General features: G+C 33.2%; 2 protein-coding genes across 4 annotated transcripts; both read left to right on the forward strand.

Moving 5' to 3' along the window:
- The first annotated feature begins 923 nt into the window (after positions 1 to 923).
- LOC6648327 (regulator of G-protein signaling 7) lies at positions 924 to 4874 on the forward strand. 2 transcript variants are annotated; one of them, XM_023179320.2, is made up of 8 exons: positions 924 to 1064; positions 1567 to 2428; positions 2692 to 2939; positions 3015 to 3198; positions 3270 to 3556; positions 3625 to 3738; positions 3815 to 3940; positions 4012 to 4874. In XM_023179320.2, the coding sequence occupies exons 2-8, from the start codon at positions 1700 to 1702 to the stop codon at positions 4337 to 4339; spliced, it is 2016 nt and encodes a 671-aa protein (XP_023035088.1). In that variant the 5' UTR covers positions 924 to 1064; positions 1567 to 1699; the 3' UTR covers positions 4340 to 4874. The 2 variants fall into 2 exon arrangements, with proteins under 2 accessions (XP_023035088.1, XP_023035087.1); XM_023179319.2 differs by lacking the exon at positions 924 to 1064 and having other exon boundaries at positions 1390 to 2428.
- Positions 4875 to 12850: 7976 nt separating this feature from the next.
- LOC6648328 lies at positions 12851 to 21124 on the forward strand. Of its 2 annotated transcripts, none has more exons than XM_015177220.3 (3): positions 12851 to 13036; positions 20418 to 20817; positions 20897 to 21124. In XM_015177220.3, the coding sequence occupies exons 2-3, from the start codon at positions 20419 to 20421 to the stop codon at positions 21122 to 21124; spliced, it is 627 nt and encodes a 208-aa protein (XP_015032706.1). In that variant the 5' UTR covers positions 12851 to 13036; position 20418. The 2 variants fall into 2 exon arrangements, with proteins under 2 accessions (XP_015032706.1, XP_002071480.1); XM_002071444.4 differs by lacking the exon at positions 12851 to 13036 and adding an exon at positions 19441 to 19546.
- The last annotated feature ends 624 nt before the right edge of the window (positions 21125 to 21748 follow it).

Genomic DNA, 21748 nt, shown 5'->3' on the forward strand with positions numbered 1-21748 from the left:
GAAACTTCCATCTAAATTAATGTTAAAAATAGTATTGAGCGTTGAAATAATTATAGTTTCACATGCAACTAATCTCAACACAAAAACCATGTTGACCCTGTTGACCAGTGTAATTGACAGAGTCTTTTGATGTTCTTTTCTAACATGTTGTTCTTTTTTAACTTCTGTGTTTTTTTTTTTTCTCTTAAAGCAAATTTTTGTCCTGTTGCAAACTCTATTTTAGTTTTAATATTTTTTTTTTATTTATTATAAACATTTTTTTTAAATAATTCCGCAATGACATTTTAAGAAAATTTGTTAAAAGCCATAACAACTAAGGTCACTATAAGTTAATAGCGAAGCTATCCAAAACGATATATAATATGTATATTGAAAAACTAATACACAGTATGTATATGCATACATATGTATTTACCTATATATACATATACATATATATATGTTGTATGTTGTATATGTTATATGCAATTTTTGTTAATTAATTTAAGTAAATACATATATATACACATAAATAAACAATATTATCGAAATAAAGCAAATTGTATTCGAAATCAATGTGTGTTGCCATATTTTAGTTTTTGTTATTTTTTTGTCACATTTTATACCGTATCCTTTTACCTATCCGCTGCGAATGTCTGGCAACTCTAACATCTGTTCAGAGGTAAACAATGTCTGGAGAGCAGGCGTGGTGAGAGCGCACAAAAAATGTGTGAAATGAGAGAAGCTTTCGGAAGAGACCGAAAAAAATAGAAATCGATAAAGGACTATCAGGAAGTGAACGACGGAGTACTTGAATTGACTTTGGACCGTAAAATGATTACAGGATAAAAGCTAAAAAAGGACACCAAAAGCGAGAGTGAGAGCGAGAGAGTTAGTGCAAGAGTACGCAACAGAGAGAGGGAGAGAGAGAGAGAGAGAGAGAGAGAGAGAGAGAGAGAGAGGGCGAGTGAGCAAGTTTATGCTTGTGTGTGCCTGTTTGTTGGAAAGAAAGAAAGCAATCGAGTGGCTAAAAAAAAAGGAGCAACAGCAAATGAAATTAACGATTTAAAAGCAAAAGTCACGCCGTAATAAAATTTAAAATTCCCTGGAATGCAATTATAAAAACTAAATCACCATCAAATCGACAATTTTTCAATTAAAAAGCTTTTCGAAGTGCTGGAAAATCAAATTAACACCGTGTGTGTGTGCCTGCCTGCCTGTCTGTCTGTCTGTTTGTGTGTGCGTGTGCGGGTGTGTGTGTTGTGTGCGTGTGTGTTGCGTCGTGTGAGTGCATGAGTAAATACTAGTACTCAAAATTTTCAGCTCCTGGCAAAAGCAAAAAGAAAAAGTCACACTCTCAGACAGAGACGAAGAAGGAAATATTTTTAATGTGAAATGAAATGGAATAGCAGCAAGTTCAAAAATGTTTCAAAATAGCTGAAAAATTATTCCAAGAGGGGATTTTTCTTTGAATCCTTAAGCAACATTAATCGTTCTGGTACACACACGCACACGGCGCACACACACACACACACACACACACACACACACACAGAGAGACACACTTGAACAGCAGGCGAAAAATAGCACAGGGAGCCGACAACCCCGTATTAACCACCTACAAACTCCTCTCACCCGGCACCCACGGCACATTTTGTGGGGGGAGGATTAAAAATAGCCATATTCAAGCTAAGGCCTCAGGACTTAAAGTCCTAGTACAATGGTAACAATGAACTCTGAAGCGGACAAAACACAAGCAACCAACGCTCTGGCCACCATGAGCTCAGCAGTCAAGTCGCCGGCAGAGAGCACAAATCCCTCGCCAACTGCAACGCCAATAACGACATCCCTTGGCATGCCACCTTCTCTTTCTTCTCCGCCTCCTCCTTCGGCTGGCACTGCTGCTGCTACATCCGGTTCTCCCAGCAGTTTGCCAGTTATAGCCAATGGTAACAACAATGGACCGCTGGACAATTCCACAACACAAAATGCAGTCAACCTAAATGCCAATAGTGAGTGCAGCACAACCGGAAATACAGCCAACGGACCGAGCGGATCTGTGACAAAAGCAGCAGCAGCAACAGCTACATCATCACCACCCACGGTCAAAACGGAAAGAGTCCGCGAAAGTGCCACAACTACGGCTGCCACCAGCGATTCATCCAGTTCGGCATTGAAATCAAGCAGTGGCCTATTAACAGTCAGTACTAATCATCATCATCATCATCATCATCACCATCATAATCAATCGCAAACGCAATCGCAGTCATCGCAACAGCAATTGCAGCCACCGCCATCATCCTCATATTCTGCATCCCAGCAGCAGCAACAGCAGCAGCAGCAGCAGCAGCAACAACAACAACAACAACAACATCACCAGCAACAACAACACCAGCAACAGCGTGGCAATAAAAACGAAGATGCTCCCAATATATTGGTCTACAAAAAGGTGAGAATCACTTACTTATGAAAGCCCATTCTATGAAGACTAGGCGTATACGTGATCACTGACAACCAACTGATTCTTCACATATATTTCGATTATTATATAATTGCCTACAGAAAGCACAAAATAACATTGAAGTTGTGAGCTCTTCGTTTAGTTACTTCATTCCCATTGTAATTCCCAAATAGTTTTGAGATTAGAGTTATCCTTTTTGAGATACAAAAACCGATTCCACTTTAAATCACTTGCCTTTTCGTTTGCCACAGATGGAAGCCATCATTGAAAAAATGCAAGCCGAGAGCACTGGCGTTGCTGTGCGCACGGTTAAAGCTTTCATGAGCAAAGTACCATCCGTTTTCACTGGCGCCGATTTAATTGCCTGGATTGTTAAGAACTTTGATGTTGAGGATGTGACGGAGGCGTTACATTTTGCCCATTTACTTAGCTCACATGGCTATATATTTCCAATCGATGATCATGCGTTGACTGTTAAAAATGATGGCACATTTTATAGGTAAGCCCCCCCCATGAACTAGATGAACTCTTTACACGAATAAGAGGCTAAAAATACATTTGTTTTTTCAAAAAGATTTCAAACACCATATTTCTGGCCATCAAACTGCTGGGAGCCAGAGAATACAGATTATGCTGTCTATTTGTGCAAACGCACTATGCAAAATAAAACGCGACTGGAATTGGCTGACTATGAGGCTGAGAATCTGGCCAAACTGCAGAAAATGTTCTCACGCAAATGGGAGTTTATATTTATGCAGGTAAAAAAAAAAAAAAAAAAAACAATTTATCAAGTTTAACTATAACTCATTTGCATTAATCTACTCAATAGGCCGAATCACAGAGTAAAGTGGCCAAAAAACGAGATAAATTGGAACGTAAGGTGCTTGACTCGCAGGAACGTGCTTTTTGGGACGTCCATCGACCCATGCCGGGATGTGTGAATACCACCGAAATTGATATTAAGAAGGCATATCGACGTGGCGGATCCAGTCATGGTACTGGCTCTGCCGGTGCCTCTGTGGCCAAAAATCCAGTCGAGCAATTGACAAGGATTATTGCATTACGCAAACAGAAACTTGAGCGGCGCACAATCAAAGTGTCCAAGGCGGCAGAAGCGTAAGTTGATTTCTTTTTTCGAGAAATTTTCAGCTATAAATTTTATCAATTGTATTTGTTTTTTATAGCCTCGTTGCCTACTATGATCAGTATAATGAGTTTGATTACTTTATAACCTCTCCGGAGCTGCCGAATCCTTGGCAAACAGACAGCACAGAAATGTGGGATACGGAGAAGAATAGGTAATACATTGATTGAAGAAGAGATTCTCATTTGCAACGAACGTTTTCAACCTTTTTTTCGTTTTGGTTTCTATAGCAAAGAAGTTCCTGTACGTCGGGTCAAGCGTTGGGCCTTCAGTTTACGGGAACTGCTTAACGATGCCATTGGACGTGAACAGTTTACCAAATTTCTGGAGAAAGAATACAGTGGCGAGAATCTAAAGTGAGTTTTTTTTTTGGTTGTTTTCGACAATTTATCTGATCCCTTAATCACTATATAATTGTTTTTATTAGATTCTGGGAATCAGTGCAGGACATGAAGGCCCTACCGCAATCAGAAATTAAAGAGACTATACAACAAATATGGCAAGAATTCCTAGCACCCGATGCTCCGTGTCCGGTTAATGTGGATTCCAAATCCGTGGAATTGGCACGGGAGGCTGTCAACTCACCGAATGGGCCAAATCGCTGGTGTTTCGATGTGGCTGCTTCGCATGTGTATCATTTGATGAAAAGTGATTCATATTCACGTTATTTGCGTTCCGATATGTACAAGGATTATTTAAATTGTTCACGCAAAAAGATCAAGTCAATACCGAATTTATTTGGAGTGAAACGTTGAGATACGTTTTACAAATTATCAGAACGAGATGCGGCGGTAATCTTGTGAAATTGTATATGTTAAGGCTAAGAAATTGGCTAAATTATGTATGTATTTGTATTTGTATTTGTTGGGAGTGACCTGAGTAACACGGACTATTCCATATGTGTGTGTCTCCTGTATGTGTGGATGTTTTGGAGGTGTGTGTGTTGTGTGTGTGTGTGAGTGAGACGAGCTGATGTTAGTGGGAAATATTTTGTTTTTGTGAAGGGCAAGCAAAACTCGTTGCGGTTACTCGTTACTAGTTACTCGTTAGCGTCAAATCAACTACGGAAACCAGTCTTTATTTTCCGTTTTGTCATTCTTTAATTTTGGTTACCTCAACGTGCCCAGTATATACCCTCGATGTGGGTATCGAAGCTAAATTTCTAAATATATAATTCTATTCGTTCTTTTAAAAAAAACAAAACAAAACCAACAACTTTATGAAACAATACAAAACTGCCAAGCGCTTGTCGAAAATGAATGCCAATAAAATAGAAAAAGATGCCGTTAACTAATTTCGATCTTATCGAATTTCAATATCCTTGCAGTCCCTTGACCACAATTTACAATTTGAACAAATAGCATGGACTAAGTTATCACATCGATTAAAGTACTCTGTACTCTGCTTTGCCTTAAACAAGGCGGATCAAGGGATGATACATATGGCCCCCTAAAGTATGCCACAGAAGTAACTATTAAGAACTTTTTAAGTGCCCTGCAGCTTAAAAACTTATGTATTTGGATATATTCTTTATATCTTGACATTTTTTAGCCACAGATCATTCCAAAAGCCTTTTTTGATAGCATACTTTGGGGAGCAAATGCCCTAAATCCGTTAGTTTGTAAAAGTTCTTCTTTTCGAAGGACTAACCGATCTCATTATATAGTCTGCAAGGGTATACCACAAACAAACCAACAAACAAAATCAAAAAAAAAAAAAATACAAAAAAAAAAATAAACAAACAACATGAAATATAAAAACAAAAACAAAAAACACCCAAAGCAATTGTCAACCGTAACCGAAAACACCAAAAAGTAAAACAAAAAACAAAAACCAAAACAAAAAACCAAATTATATGCGAGTCTACGTAATACTCAAAATAGTTAATATATACATAACATATATATATAAATATATATACAAGTAAGCCTTAGGTAAATCTAAAAATAAAATAAAAAAAAAAAAAGAAAATGAAAACAAAATGAAAGCATCATTTCCCACATCTTGCTCGCCAGCCAGTCACGACATCAGGACAAAAACAGGACAAAAGCAAGAGAAGTTCCTCCCATAACTTTGAGTTCCTTATAAGTATCTGTTATATACGCTTATACTTATGTATGTATGTATGATGATCCTTTTGTTGCCTACCCCACACACACACACACACACACACACACACACATAAACACACAAATCTGCCGCACATATAAACTAACACTCTCTCACTCACACTCACATACAAAAAGACATCCTCACATATCGTTAAATTTCCCTATCCTTATGTGTGAGTTTTTTTTTTTGAACATTTTGTTTCCATTTTTTGTTTCAAAATAAATGTATAGGATACATTCGTTCAATAATGATGATGAAATAGAATTGTTAATTGTTAATTTGTAGAAGTTCAGATGGATTATGCAATGGTGTGATAAGATACGTATGTTATATATGTAAACAATACAAAAAAATAAACAAAACAAAAAACCAAAATCGACTAAAAGGAGCTTTACAAGAGAGACTGGCGAGCGGCGGCAGAGCAAAGCAAGAGCATTATATAGAGAAAACGCGCTTCATCTGAACATCTGACTTTTTTCAAATCAAACATACTGAATAACCTCTTTGAAACGAAAACAAAAACCAAACAAAACAAAAAAAATACGCTTAAACAACAAATTTAATAACAAAAAACAAATTTAAAAAACAAAAAAACAACTAAAACTATATGTATGAAAATATGAAAGCAGTTGAAACAAAAATTTTACTCGAATAATACCTATTATATATATATGTATGTATAGTATACATTTTGCACATATATGTGTATGTGTGTGTACGAGTATGTTATATAAAAAATGCCACAGAGCTGATAGCCAAAGAGCTCAACTAAAAGCAAAGTTCCATTAACAATGGAAACGCAATTACAATTAGATTAAGTAACATGAAAAAAAGCCCCCAAAAATAATATTTCCTAAGCAAGTCGGTCTCTTCGACTTTAGAATACCCTGTATCTCTCCAACAACTTCAACTTGTAGTTGTATAAATTTGCTGAAATATTTCATACTGAGTGCAACACTCAAGGCCAAAAATTACTCTTTAATGAGAGTTCCTTAAACAACTGAAATGAATATCGAAAAAAGATCACAGTCTACAGGGTATTAAGAAAACAAACTAATTAAATTAACAAAAAAAAAAAAAAAGAAAAATCTCACAATACGAGCAAAGTAAATGCAAAAAGCTGGGGTGAAAGAATCCAAAAACCATTGCCTACCTTTAGGCAGGCCACCAGAGTTAAAGAACACGCGCAACAGAGAGAGAGACAGCGAGAAAGAGATTGAGAGGGAGAAATTGCCCTCTTAAAAACCTTTAACCCTTTTTTTGTGTATTTAATTAAATGTGCTTGTGAAATGGTGTCTAAAACTTAAAACAAACAAATAATTATTTATATATATATATAGAAATATATATATAAATATATATACTTAGAACTATATACAATGTATCTCGATGTGCGTATGTATGTATGTTGGTAGTCAAATTTCAATCAATTCCAAAGACAACAAGCAAATAGCAAAAATCACATGTTAATTATTATATACAATTGGCATTTTGCAATTTACTGTTATACCGAAATAGTTTAAATAACAAAATCAACACACACACACACACACACATAGAAAAACAAAAGGTACTGTTTTTTTTTTTAAATTTTACTTTTAAAAGGATTTCGTTTTCTTTTACTGCCCACCGTATAACAAAAAAAAAAAAACAAACAAACAAACAAACAATGCCGAAGGCCAAGTTTTATTCTCAAAAATAATGCATTAATTATTCTAAAAAAATATCTACATAAATGAACTAACTAAAACTAAAATGATTTGCCTCTTTGTCGTAGACTCTCCATCTTTCGATATGTATGTTTGTAATCATGTAACTTGAACAAATACAAATGTAATACAACAAAAAAGAAAAAAAAAACACAAACTATTTAGAAATATACAAGAATTATGTACAACTTTTGAGTTTTACGCACAATCATGAACAAATTTTTTGGGTTGAACAACCACAATACAAAACAAAACAAAGATAAAAATTATATGGAAAGATTGAAAGCGTTGGCCGCGTTTATTGTAAATTATTCAATAAAGCAAAAGTAAATAAATAACTACAAAATAAAGGCACAACTTGAAAATGATATCAATTTTTAAAGTTGCCATCTTTTTTCCCCTTCCTCTGAGTTTTAGATCATTTTCAGGGGGCCGGATTAGCCAAATAATGAAAGTAGGCCCGCTCTCTTGGGGCATCGTGACGGCCTGCTCTTACTTTAGCATTGTGCTTCAACAATATATATGTATACATATATTTTAGTCAAAGAAATCCTAAAACCTTGTTATCGCCTAAAGAATTTTAAAAAAAATATATATTTCCTGCTCAAGAAATGTAAGAAATATAAAAGAATTTAACTTCATCTATAACAAAGTTCAGGGTCTTTGATATGTTATAGTAGTACGTTTGAAAGTATTGCCAAAATAATGCATAAACTGAGAGACTAGTAAGTAAGTATAGAAGAAGACAGACAAATACTGACCAATTTCATTATCTGCATAGGAAATCTGATTTGTTATTCAAATTTTGACTGTAACCAGAAAATAATTCTCAAGACAAAAATAGAGAATGTGTCAACAAATTTGGTGGGACATTTATTTGCCACTTCCTTTCCTTGGCCTTGTAATCCTTTTAGTTATATTATCTATATAATATATAATCTATAACCATTGGAGGTGCTATGCGGATGTTTAGATAAGATTAAAGAAATGTGCCTCTAAGAAATGATGAAATGAATGCATGCAAAACACAGAATACTTTTTGAGCAACTCTCGCATAAATTATATATACGTGCTCTTCAAGCATTTGTCTGGCTGTCTGGTTTATCTTTATTCTTCTAAAGATAAGTCTAACAACAGACATACAAGTCATTTTTTCTTACATTTCTATCGATAAGCAATGCCTAAATGTTTTCCGACATACATATGTAGACCCACTTAGTGAAAAAAAAAGAAAAAAATATTTTAATTTGATTTTGTCGTTTATCTGGAAAATTATCTAATTATATGTTACTTCTTCCACAAAACTTAACGTGACTAACAGAAAATGGCAAAACAAAAAGAAGAGAACAAGAATATAGTGCATAAAATGCCGTTGACAATTCATTGGCTTTAGGAGGGGAAGGGGATTTAGATACCAGTGCAGCTCGATCACGTTATAGCCATAAAGTAGCCTTTAACGGGAATCGCGTGACTTGGTTTCATAGAGGGTACTATAGAGGTCATTATAATGCTGACCGTTATATGTGTGTACCTACATGTGTTTGTATTTAGAAGAATCTTGAACCTATTAAGATAAATACATAAATGTGTGTGTAAGATGAAGGTAAATATGTGAGTATTCATTAGCTTATTTGATAAATGTAGAAGATCAGCTACTTACAGCTCATACCTACATATGTAGAGTTAATCAAATGGTATTTCAATTAGATGAGTATTTTAAGGATCCTTTTGAAGGGATAGCTAAACAAGTACAATGTTGTTGATGTCTTGTCGTCTAGAGACACATCAGAAGTTGTAAGCATTGCTCTCCAGTTGTAATTCCCAACTAGTTTGAGCCTAGTTGTCTACCTGCTTATCTTTATTTGCTAACAGAAACCAGCCTCAAGGCTGTTGGTTTTTATCAACAAAATGAAGTACAAGTAGTCAAATGTATATTTTTTTTAATTCTTTCGAAATTCGTTTCCGGTTTTTATTAATAAACTCATTTTAAAAGATCGGAAGTCGTAACCATTCATTTAGCATTTAACTAAAAGGTATTTGTAGCAAGAATTAGAAGATTAAATGACTTAATATAACTTATTCTTCATTTGCAATTTGATAATCCATTGACCCAATTTGTTATGATTTTCAGTCACATGACAAAACTTCTTGTTGTTCCCTGACGCAATCTCGTGTCTCTATTGATTGGGAATATGTACATATAATTTAAAATATTATTGCCGAAAGCTCATCAAAGCGCGCCAAAGTTTAAATATTCGACTCTACTAAAGATTCCAACAGAATGTTACGTGCAATCATACAATCAGATAAAACAATTATTTCTATTTGCTGTATAAGGTTATCAAAAATCAATTAGAAAACTTTACAAGACTGCTTTTAAGTACCTTCAATTTAGACTTTGATAGCCAAAATATTTAGCAATACAGCAAAGCGACTTTGGCATACCCTGCAATCTAACAAAAACTTTATTTCATTTTAATGAATGGAGTCTATTCATTTGGATGAAAACTTATAATTCAAGACTCAATGTTAGTTCAAATCATTTATCAAACCTTTTTAGTCGATAAAGAATTCTTTAATGCACTGCCGAATTACCCATATAGCAGGACTAATAAATACTTTTAATTTTTAATCACTAAAACCTTTATTCAATGTACATTTATTCACTAATATAAAGTTCTAAGCAAAATAGATTAACTTAACGAAGATTTAATTTAAAAAAAAAATCGGAATATTCTTCAATAACTTTATCAATCTCTAACCTTGTTAAATGTTCTTCGATTTTCAAAAGTAATACCTCAATTTAATGCTTTTCAATTTGGAATAAGTTTAAATCAAGCCTATTATAATTTTCATCTTTTTAAGCGTGACAATAAATGCCAAAAAAGAGCAAAATATTACAATTAACCTGAATTAGTTGGGAAAATTTTTTGAGTATTTGAAAAATTGTTGCCCTAAATTTTGATAACCAAATTTTTTTGCCAATTATTCAATTTCCCCAATTTAATGGTGTTTTTTTAGATAATTGATATATTCATACTGCTCCGATCGATTACTGCAAGTTTTCAGGTTAAAAGAGGTCACCAAACAATTTCTTTCTTAATTTTTTAATTGTGATTTTCTGACAACCTTAAATTTGTGTATATAGGTGATACTTTCCTACATATAGATAGATGTATGTATGTATGTACAGTTATTAAACAAACCAAAGGTGTACATTCTTTTATAGTACATGCACAACTGATAAGACATCATGATAATGATGAAGGAGTTTAAGATTCTGACTCTGAGATACATACGGCTCTTATCAAGTCTAAGGATTTATCTATTTTGTGTGCGTGTGCAGATCATAAAGCCAATGTGCCGCCAGCAACAACAATCAAGTGATAACAACGATTTGCGATTGTCACCTGAAAGTGTCGCAAGATAAGAAACATTTTTCTTATCATCATCACAAGCTCGAGAAGCGAGAAGCGGATGGGAATACACGGCTAAGAGGATGAAGATTGAAAATACAGTACGCTAAATTTAGGAGATTAACATAAAAATAGTTAGTGGGATGCGAAATAAATTAAACGGCCTGCTTACAAATATCTATGTGATAGCATAATTTGGAGACTATTTGTCCCCAAGATAGTTGTCTTGTGTCAAAAGAAAAGAACCACTGACTTACTTGTTCAGTGATTCAGTTGTTTTATGAGCAACTAGTTCACTTTTTTCCCTTACTGCAAAATACATTTCACCACAGGGAATCATCTGGTAATGATTGTCTTGCAACGGTTGACGTTTTTGGATTTTTATATGACGGTTGTATGATAACGCCTTGCAATCAGAATGGAAACATGTACATACAATGCATGTACGAAAAGCGTGCATCAGACAGAATATTCAAAAACAAAATGTCTGCGAAAGAAATAAGTCCACACTGAAGTGACTCAAAGAACAAGTGAGTTGACGAACAGATTAAACAAAGGTTTGAATCCATGCTCAACTATGCGAATTGTATAATCGAAGATCCTTTTCAGAAGGTAGAGCAGGGAAAACTCAATAAGGTGATTCAAAGAAGATGTGAGTGAATGAACAAATTGAACAAATGATTGACTCCATGCTCAACGAAGTGAGTTATATAATAGAAGATCCTTTTTCTAGAGCTAAAACCGGGTAACCTTCAGAAATGAGTGAGTACGTAAGTAAATTGAACAAATGATTGAGTCAGCAAACTGAACAAGTGAATGAGTCGAACAACTTCAGTGATGATGTTCCCTCACTCTTTATCGAGAGAGTAAGAAAGAGATATACCCTTATATGGCTTTAAGGCACAGGGTAGAATACAAAGTGATCATAGAGAACTTGTTCTGAGCAAATTCTTATCACTGTGCTTTTTGTTTTTTTTTTTGTTTACACTCATCAATGTCAGTGGGCAGCATCATCATCGGCGTTTCCCCAACGTCGTCTTCGGCGTCGTCGTCATTATCTTCGGCGAGGCGAACGAGAAGCTTTTGGCATTCACGATGTTGGCCATAGCAGCAGAAGCATCAGCAGCAAGATCGACCCAGTCAAAGGCAAAGCTTAACGGAACAGTTGCTGCTCAGCATCGCTTGACTCTAGTACGCGACCGTTTCGAGATCGAGGCGATATTTACGTGAAAAATATCTTGAAAAACAAAAAGAAATACAAAATACAAAATACAAAAAACCAAAACACAAAAAACAATTGTCGTGGCGTAATCTCTGGCTTCTTTCATACATACATACATACATATGTACATATGGATGTACATACATAAAAACTCTTAGACCGGTAGTGTTTTTTCTTGATAATTTGCTGCTGTGTGTGTGTGTATCTGTATGCTCATTAGCCCATAGTGGTCCATTTTCTACTATCCCACATAACGGCTAGGATACTTTATTCCTTTTTGGCGCTGTTGGAACAGTTGTAATGGTTCAAAAGCGTTCAAATTGTGAGAGCGGCAGCAGAGGGCAACCAAAGTCTATTGGCCACAAGGAGGAGGGCTACGAATACACCCAAAGTCAGCACAGATAAAAACAAAACCAAAACAAAAAACACAAAATACAAAAACATCAAATAGACAAGAGAAAAGTGTGGCAAAAAATCAAAAGGAAGAGAGCGAGAGAGAGAAAGGGATATATAGAGAGAGGCATTACCCCAAACCCGGTCCAAGTCCATTCAACTTGCAACTACAACAACGATCTCGACAAAAACAACAACACAAAAAAAGCTAAATCAAATAATCAAAACAAAACATTCACTCGCAAAACTACAAAAAAAAAAAATCTCTACCAACAATTTTGGTATTTTTGTTGTGTGTTTTCTTTTTTTTTTCTTTGATTGAAAATTGTTCTAAAAACAAAAGCAACATTTTCTGCTATATATATATAAAAAAAATATATATATAAATAAATATATGCATATGTGTATATATTAAAGTAATATTATATACATACATACATATGTGAGAAAACACAAACAGTTCCTGACGGAGAGCGCAAAGAGAGATTGCCAAAACGAACGGTCCACAAAAAATAAGAAAGAAATCCAAAGAGAAACTAATCCAAGAAGAACGAGAAATTAAGAGAAAGTGAGGAGAATCAACATTGATATCAAATACAAGTGAGTAGCTGTATCTAAATGCGACAAACATATTGTATGTTGTATCCTCTCACACCTTGTATCATCCTCCTTTCACCCACCCAACATCATCAGCGCTTGACCCAACTGCTGTTGCCTCAGGAAACTATCGTTTCCTTTTAGGCTAAAAATATCGACATATTTGCATTTGAAAAAACTCTCACAATGCAATTGCAGTCTACAAGAATCAACTAGAAATTAGTGAAACAAAACAAACATCATATTTAAGCTACATAACAAATTAAACAAACTTTAATTTTAGGCAATGCAATAGTTCTTAAGCGATAGGGCATCTTATGGTCGGCGATGCCAGATTGTTCCTATGGCGATCGAGTCAGTATTCTTGGTCTGCTACAATTTATTGATAGCAGAACATTTTGTTTTGAGTTTCTATATATAGATCAAACTTTTTCTACATGCATACATACATACATATATATATATATATATACATATTTGTTTGTATATTACGTAGTCCAGCAACGATCAGTCTAAAATTTATTTGTCAAATGTCTACGTGACCAAAAACAAAAAAAAAAAACACAAAACACACACATGTATCTCCCCTTCTAGTCTTAAGGGACATATGTATGTATGTGTATAAGAATTTTTATATTACATTCAAAATAAAGATCAATCAGATCGAGTCAAAAATGCAACATAACTATTAAGAAATTATGTATCTGTGTATCATAAATTACAGAGTAATTTTTATTTTTCTTGTTCTCCCAGAACCGACAACTTTTTATCTTGATAATTTAGTCAATCAAAATATGTACATACATATGTATGCATATGTATGTATGTATGTCGCAACTATAAGTAATATATATCTATGTATGTACATATTTCCCATTCGCAATTAAGCGCCACTCAGAACAATTAATCCATTTATACTACTCTGGCTCTGGGCTTTGGGGGAAACGACATCAATATTCATGATGTTGTGTGTGTGTGTGTGTGTCTTTTGATTTTAATAAAACATTCAATTTGAGCTATTTAAACACATCAACGTAGTCAGTATCTGATCACAAGGGTGATGAACAAAGTGAAGGGACATTTCTAGTTTTCCCATCTAGTTTTATCCATACTCCATCTAAATTGGCTTGGTATTAGCTGGATCAAAGTGCTAGATCCTAAAGCGAATTGCAAGTAGAATTTAAACTTCCGGTAACGATATCATATATGTACATATGTATGGATATATATCTTGTCTGTCGTCAGACTTATTGTCGTCACCAATTAAGCACCATTTGTTCTATAGATTCCAGAAAAATGTGTAATAAATTTGCCCAATGGGAAATATTATTTTCTTAATGACACATGTCTCTAAACATCGTATCGTAAATCATGAAAAGAAAATTAATATTATACAGCCTTTTATAGAGTTCTAACTCTTTGACATTATTATAACCAACAGCACTAAAATGGAAAATAAAATATATATTTCTATGTATTTTAAACTAATATCAGCAGGCAAATCGTTTATGTCCTTTTTGAGTAGTTCTTTTTTGGTTAGTTTTATACCAAATTTAATATACAGAATTGTTTACAATTTTTTTAGCGATCTACCAAATTTCATAAAAGTCTGACCAAATTCAATCGAGTTATAGACTATGCCATTAGTTGATTTTGCATCCCATGATATCTTATATTGCGATTTTTATGGGTTGCTTCCTACTGCAGCATCTTTTTGCCATAATCATTCTGAGTATTTCAGGTTTTTTTTCTATCTCTGACTGAGATAACAAAGAGCCGCATTTTCCAGAGTTAAAATCTTAGTTTTAGCTTTAGCTTTAACGTGAATAGTTTATGGTTGAGGATTAAGACCATTAAAACACAATTGGCAAAAAACACACACACACACACTTACATACATACATAGTTAGTATGTATGTTTGTATAATAAATGACGCATAGGGAAATACAGCGAATTATTTTTTTCAGTAAAACAAATTTTATGATTTTTTTTATTGTTGTTTTCTTTTGTGGGATTCTCTCTAATTCCAGTTGAGGCATTTGTATCTTATATACAAATATACTGAAAAACATATTGTTTTCATTAGTGAACGATATTTATTTTACATTTTAAAAACAAAAAACAAATATATTTGAGTATGTTATTTGTTACTTGAAATACGAAAATTCAATGGAAAATCAACTGGGATGCCTAACATTTGTTTAATCCATGTGCTTAGGGTTCATTTTAATGACCTCTCAACCTGGAATCCTTTGACCCCAAAATTTACATATATTTAAACCCTATTAATTTAATAGAAAGCTTAAATTTCATTTTCATCATCAATGCTTATCATTTCTAAATTGAAATCAAGTTAAATTTACCAATATTTTTCAAGCTTTTCTTTACAAAATAGTTTATAATCAAAAAGGGCCTTCCCAAATACTGTTAAATTTGTAATCATTTGTAAAATGTAGTTTACGTCATCTACAAGATAAAACTTTATTATTAGATTTTTAATTAAAATCAAAAACAAAAAACCAAAAAAGGTTAGATATTTGTTTATAATCTAAGGGGCCTACTTTAGATGGGACTTGTTAGGCCTCCCCTAGTTAAATTTGGCATTCAATTATTTAAAGACTATATTTATTTCGATGAATCGGAAAACCAATATAAGTTTCAGATGTACTAAAAAAAATTAAAATTTATAATTCATTACATAATGAAGCAACTATACAATATTTCATATTGTATTTTAAATGGCAAATATATTATAGTAGCACATTTCGTACTTTTCTGTGAATACTTTATATAGTTTCTTTAGTTACAGTGAAACTTTTAAACGTATATCCCCTTTAAATAAGATTTTCCTGGAACTTCCCTTTTACGTAATTCATGAATGTTCCCCCTGGTACATTTTATATAAATTGAATAACATTTAAAGTCAATAAATATTGTCTGAGATATGTATTCATTTCTAAGGTCATTACAAACTATTCGTAAGCAACTCAAAACGTTTTGAAAGTTTTAAGAATAAAAATAACCGATTGTTCTTAGATTTATACACTATCATCAAGGATATATACGCCATGCATAGAATATAAGAATAATTTTAGAACTAATTTTTTTAAGGATCTTATGTTTTATTCATCGGCCTCGAGTTGGCAAACATAAAGAATTGAATCAAAAAGGTCGCCAACAAATTTTGAGTTGATTTCAGTCATAAACGGAGTTTGCATTTTTAATTGTCAACTCTATTCGTATTATTATCAAAATCTAATGGAAAATCTCAACAATTTATGTCTCTTTAGGTTTATTATGTCACTACAATTTGGTGAATTGCACTTAAACTCTAAGTTTCAAATAAAATGAGCTAAAATGTATTACAAACTTATGAATGATTTCATTTCGATATAGGTAAATGCTTTATAGCCAACACTTTTGTTTGTTTTGGCTAAAAGGTAGCGAATACGTGTATCTGTACATATGTCTAAACGATCACTTTGTGTGCAAAAACAGAAATACATACATACATATGTATGTAAATATTTAGGTACATTCGCATGTGGTCAATGACTTTAGGCAAATCTTATGAAAATTGATGAATGAATAACGTAAAACCACGTAGTTAAATAAATGTCAAGATAAACGTGTGTGGGAGGGGGAAGCGGAAGCTATATCCGCTGATTTAGAGAGGTCTATGATATGAGATAATGTATTTCATTTTGGGTATACAATATCGATTCTAGACATAAACTGCCGGAAAGGCTGATAAATATTTACAAAAATTGTATCGATATCGTATCATTTTCAGGAAATTTCTCTTTGGATGATTTAGAATTCAAAATCTAATCATCAAATGTAGAAAATAATTTCAGTAGTAGGTCAAAATCAACTAAATGATTATAGAAACGAATGAAATAGGGGGAAAAAAAAACATTTACGGTGACACATGACACTCTTGGTAACAGAAAATGTTTACAGGTTAAGAGATATATTCTAAAGTAGCCATATCTATCATATCATATGACAATGGCAAATATGCAATGTCAATATTGGACTCATCTTGTCCCTATTATTATCAGTCAAAGGCAGTTGACTCGATAAGAGACTTCTTTATTGTTGCATTGCTTTTGTTTTTTTTGTTTTGCTTTTGTTTTTGTTTTTTTTTTTTTCATCTCGGCCGTGTTTTCCATATCCAGTTTTGCAATGACCAGAATGACTTACTCTCCTTTGTGATGGTTGTGTTTTTAATTTATAGCTTTTCTTTAAAATATTCAAATATATTCAGAGTTCTGACTTTATTATTAAATCAAGCACTTGAGGATTTACGTAACATTTTCATACGCACATTAACGATCACTTTAGAAACAACTTATTTAAACATTTGCATTTGCATAAGTTTTTGTAAAACATTCGACATTAAAGGACAACATTTGGATGGAAATAAATTAAGAAAAAAGCAATGCCAAATCCAAATTAAGTTAAATGTGAACTAATGTGATCGAAAGGGCTTTGAGGAATGTAGGAGACTTTCTTTAAAAAGAGTACAAACAAAATAAATATTTTCAGCCTGACTTATAAATATGAAAGACACCTTAAAACTCCCGGTTGGATGAGACAGACGACAATAAAGACGAAAAAAAAACCAAGAAAAAACCCCCAAAAGTTTGTTTTGTTGGCCAAAACGAAGAACAAAATTTAAGAAGGTCGTCAAAACACAACAATTTTTTTTGCAATATTTGCAGACAGGCTTTGATTTTCTGCAGACATATATATATGTATAACTAGACATTCAGAACCAGTAAAATGTATTTGTAGTATGTATATGTATGTATATAACGAAAAAATCTTTATCCGATTTTCAAAATATTGAATTGTGTGTGATTTAATGGAATTTTCGGGGATTTAATGGAAATAGGAAGCTAATTTTTTAGTGAGAAAGTTAGGACATTAAATGAAATTGGTCAAAAACGATTCGAAAAGATAATGTTTTGTTTCAGAATTTTTAAACATACATTTTTTGTGTAATATGCCGTTTGTCTTTTAGATTTAACAATTTCTAACAGATTCTTAATAAATTATAAATCAAGTAAATTGTAATTTAGTATTGTTTAATATATCTCTATGTAATATTTATTTCATTTTATTATATATAATATTTATTTCTTTTTATTACTAGAGATTGTCTGTCTTCTGTAATATTTGATACATTTTTTTAACGACACTGCAGTTTTCTCGGCTTCCCGTCTTTTATTTCATATGTTAACGAAATTTGCTTTTTTAGCATTTTCTGCCAACAAAGGCACTTTTCCCAGTTACGTTTAGACAATTGAAGAGTGAAGTTAGCTTTGTGGCTGTTTTTGACAGATTTTAAAACTAAAATACTGACAATGGGATATTAAAAAGAAAGAAAGCAAAAATAAAAAGGGTTAAGGTCATACCACAAATTTCTATGGAGAGACAGATATGTCTACATCAAATTGACTATTTATAGTAATCAGTCAATATATATACATATATGTTTTTACATGTGTTCTTAATGGAAGAATCTTTATACTCCATGAATGAATTGCATAAGTTAAATGTAGATTGTTCTATACCCTAGAAAAACTCACATCCTTTTATATTTAAGAAGTGTTTCTCGACTAATTTCTAAACATTTAATTCGTATAAATTGTCTAAAATGGTGTGAAAAGTGAATTATTTGTTTGTGGACCACTTAACGCCTTCAACTATAATTTGGCTTGATTTAAAGACCAAAAACTCATTTTCGTATCACTTTAATTACTTAAGGAAAAGTTTGCCAGACGTTTTCCCTCAAGTTCTGTCAGGGAAACATTTAGAAACTTCAGTTTAAGAAGGATTTCCCAGATATTTTCTTTTAGGGCAAGTCCTTAGGCAATTTGAAAGAGCTTTCTCAAATACTCTTCAAGGAGGTTGGCAATATTTCGTGTAGAGTTATTATAAAGATCTGACACTTGAGTATTCTCAATTATTTATAATTGTTTTTCTTTTTTCCACAATATCTTATCGCATTGTTGTTGCAAATGTTTATGGGCGGGTGGGAAAGGCAGCGCATTAAGAAACGGAAAAACATGATTATAAATGGGTTAGTTCAAATGAAATATAATTAGTGAAATGTTTTGCTGACAAGCCACAAATAATCCCAAGTACGTACAAGTAGATACATAGTTTAAGAATTTTACCACAGTCGAATCTCTCTTGATAAGAAATCGGGGTTCGTTTATCTTAATTAACTTTCTCCACAGTTCAATCAATGTACGAATGAACCAACTGAACAATATTCATATCAAAATTACCTAGAATTTTCTTTGATTTATCATTGAACCAAATATGCAAATAAAAACAATAAAAACAACAAAGACAGCAACCTAATTGATATCAATAAAAAACCACAAAAAAAAAATAAAAAGAAAAAGAGAAAAAAGAGACACTGTGAGAAAAACTACATAAGAAATGCGCCTCATCTACGACTTGTTGCTGAGCAATGCCTTTGAAATCGATTCCAGGTATATAAACTTTCAATTTCTTCGAATATATATATATGTATGGGGTATTATGATGACGAAATGGTAAACAATTAGTGCGACGCCTTATCAAAATATGTATTTAATAACTGAAGTTATTAAATAAATTATATACAATCTGTGAAGTAGGTGTCAAATAAGAAATATATAAGTATGTTCTATTTACTTATATATTTAGAGAGATTTTAGCACTTTTAATCAAACTAGATAAGTAAATGTAGACATCGACAGAACGGATAACAACTGAATATCATTAAAATCTTACTTTGATCCCAAACTTTATGAGATCTTTTGGTTCTTTGAAATTAAAAGGGTTAAAGCGACTGAAGTTGTCGCTCTTAAATATTTGTACTAACTTTTGTAAGACATTTTTTTAAACTTTTTTTTAATGTGATAGATAATCAGCAAACTACATGAATATTGTCCATATTATGGCCACATTAAAAAGAAACATGTCGGCAGAAAGTACACAGTAAACTATAGAAAAGCAGAAAGAGACAATGTGAAAGAGTGAATTAGTTATTTGTTCGCTTTATACCAAAATAATATGGCTAAGAGCAGTGTTTACAACTATCAAACCGCTTCTTTAAGACCATCAGAAGACCGATTTATGAAGAAGCTTTGAGAATAGTTTATTAGCACACTTTCGTGGCCTTCATTTTTCAAAATATTTAAAGGATTATTTGGAATTTTTACATGGAATATACTTAAATGTATGAAATATCGAAAAAGACTACTTTTTCTTTAATTTAAGTTTTTTTCCAAGCTATATACAATATTAAGCACCATCACCATAACCCATTATGATTAGTTACTGATTAAAAACTAATTCGTTTTCTTTCTTATCCCTTAGAATGGTGCTACAAAATCATAATACAGTCGTGGCTCGCTCCACATTGACACCGAATAGCAGCAATCAGAACTTTAGTTCCCATCCACATGCTGGCGGTGCAACAGGAACAGGACGAATTCCATTAAATGCTGGGCCAAATACCCAGCGACCCATAGTGGATCTGTTGGTGGCCATGGTAGCTGTTCCTGTACTCATACTCTGCGCCCTACAGCTGGAGAAGAATCTAAGGGACATGAATAATACGGAATCACGTTGGCTGGTCTTTGCATTGGGCATTGTTATGCTGGTGATTAGTGTCATCATCTGTGGCTATGTGACACATCGCATGGGTGTATGCATTTGGGCAGGACCCATCGATGAGGCTGGCAATCGAACAGGCAGCAGTTCAGGACTACCACACGTAAGTGATCCCAACAGAGAAAGAGAGAGAGAGAGAGAAAATCAGTCTATATATTTGTATATCTTCTTTTTCTGACTAGATCAACTCACAGAATGATGTATTGCGCATTGTCGACTCTCTGCCACCCAGTTATGATAGTGTGGTTAAATTTGAGTTGCCTCCGCCGCCATATGATTGCATTGTGATTGATTTGGAGCGAGAACAGCAGCAGCAGCAGCAGAGGGGCAAAGCCATGCAGCCATTACCTTCTACCAAGCCCATGACGGGTCCATTTACATCGACGCCAAATGCCACTTTACATATATGAGCTGGACTTTTGGCGCAGGATAGATGATGATGATGACGATGATGATGAGATACTGCTGAGGAGAGAGAATAAAAGAGATTTGTTTGACTGCGCTGGCTACACTCGGAATACTGTACTTGACTCCCCCATAACCCTTTGACCTGACCATCATACTTACAAATACATATACATATATGTATGTAATATGTAAAGGCATAATGTATAAATCAAAACAAAAACAATGTACATACATGTATATAGTATATAAGTACTTATATGCTGACTCTGCACAAGCATTAATGGCATCGTATTTACTTTGATTTAAGTATCCCTAGTATTTTAAATTTATACTAAACCGCACATCCCCGCCATCTCCTTTTGCCCAACCACTCTCCTTGTTGTTCTTGGTTCTAATGCAGCATTAAATTTGTTTTAGCAGGTCTATCTAGTCTAAAATATTGTAAATAGAGAGGAAAACACACAAAAATTTAAGAGAATTGCACAAAAATTGTCTAACAAAATAATTGAATCTAAATCTGAAAAGGAACCAAGGCTGGACGGGTAAAATTACGGGGTACAGACTACACTTAAACATTTTTTTTATATATATATATATATATAGTATATTTAATATATATTGTACCA

Source organism: Drosophila willistoni (genome assembly GCF_018902025.1).
Source record: "Drosophila willistoni isolate 14030-0811.24 chromosome XL unlocalized genomic scaffold, UCI_dwil_1.1 Seg141, whole genome shotgun sequence".
Lineage (NCBI taxonomy): Eukaryota > Metazoa > Arthropoda > Insecta > Diptera > Drosophilidae > Drosophila > Drosophila willistoni.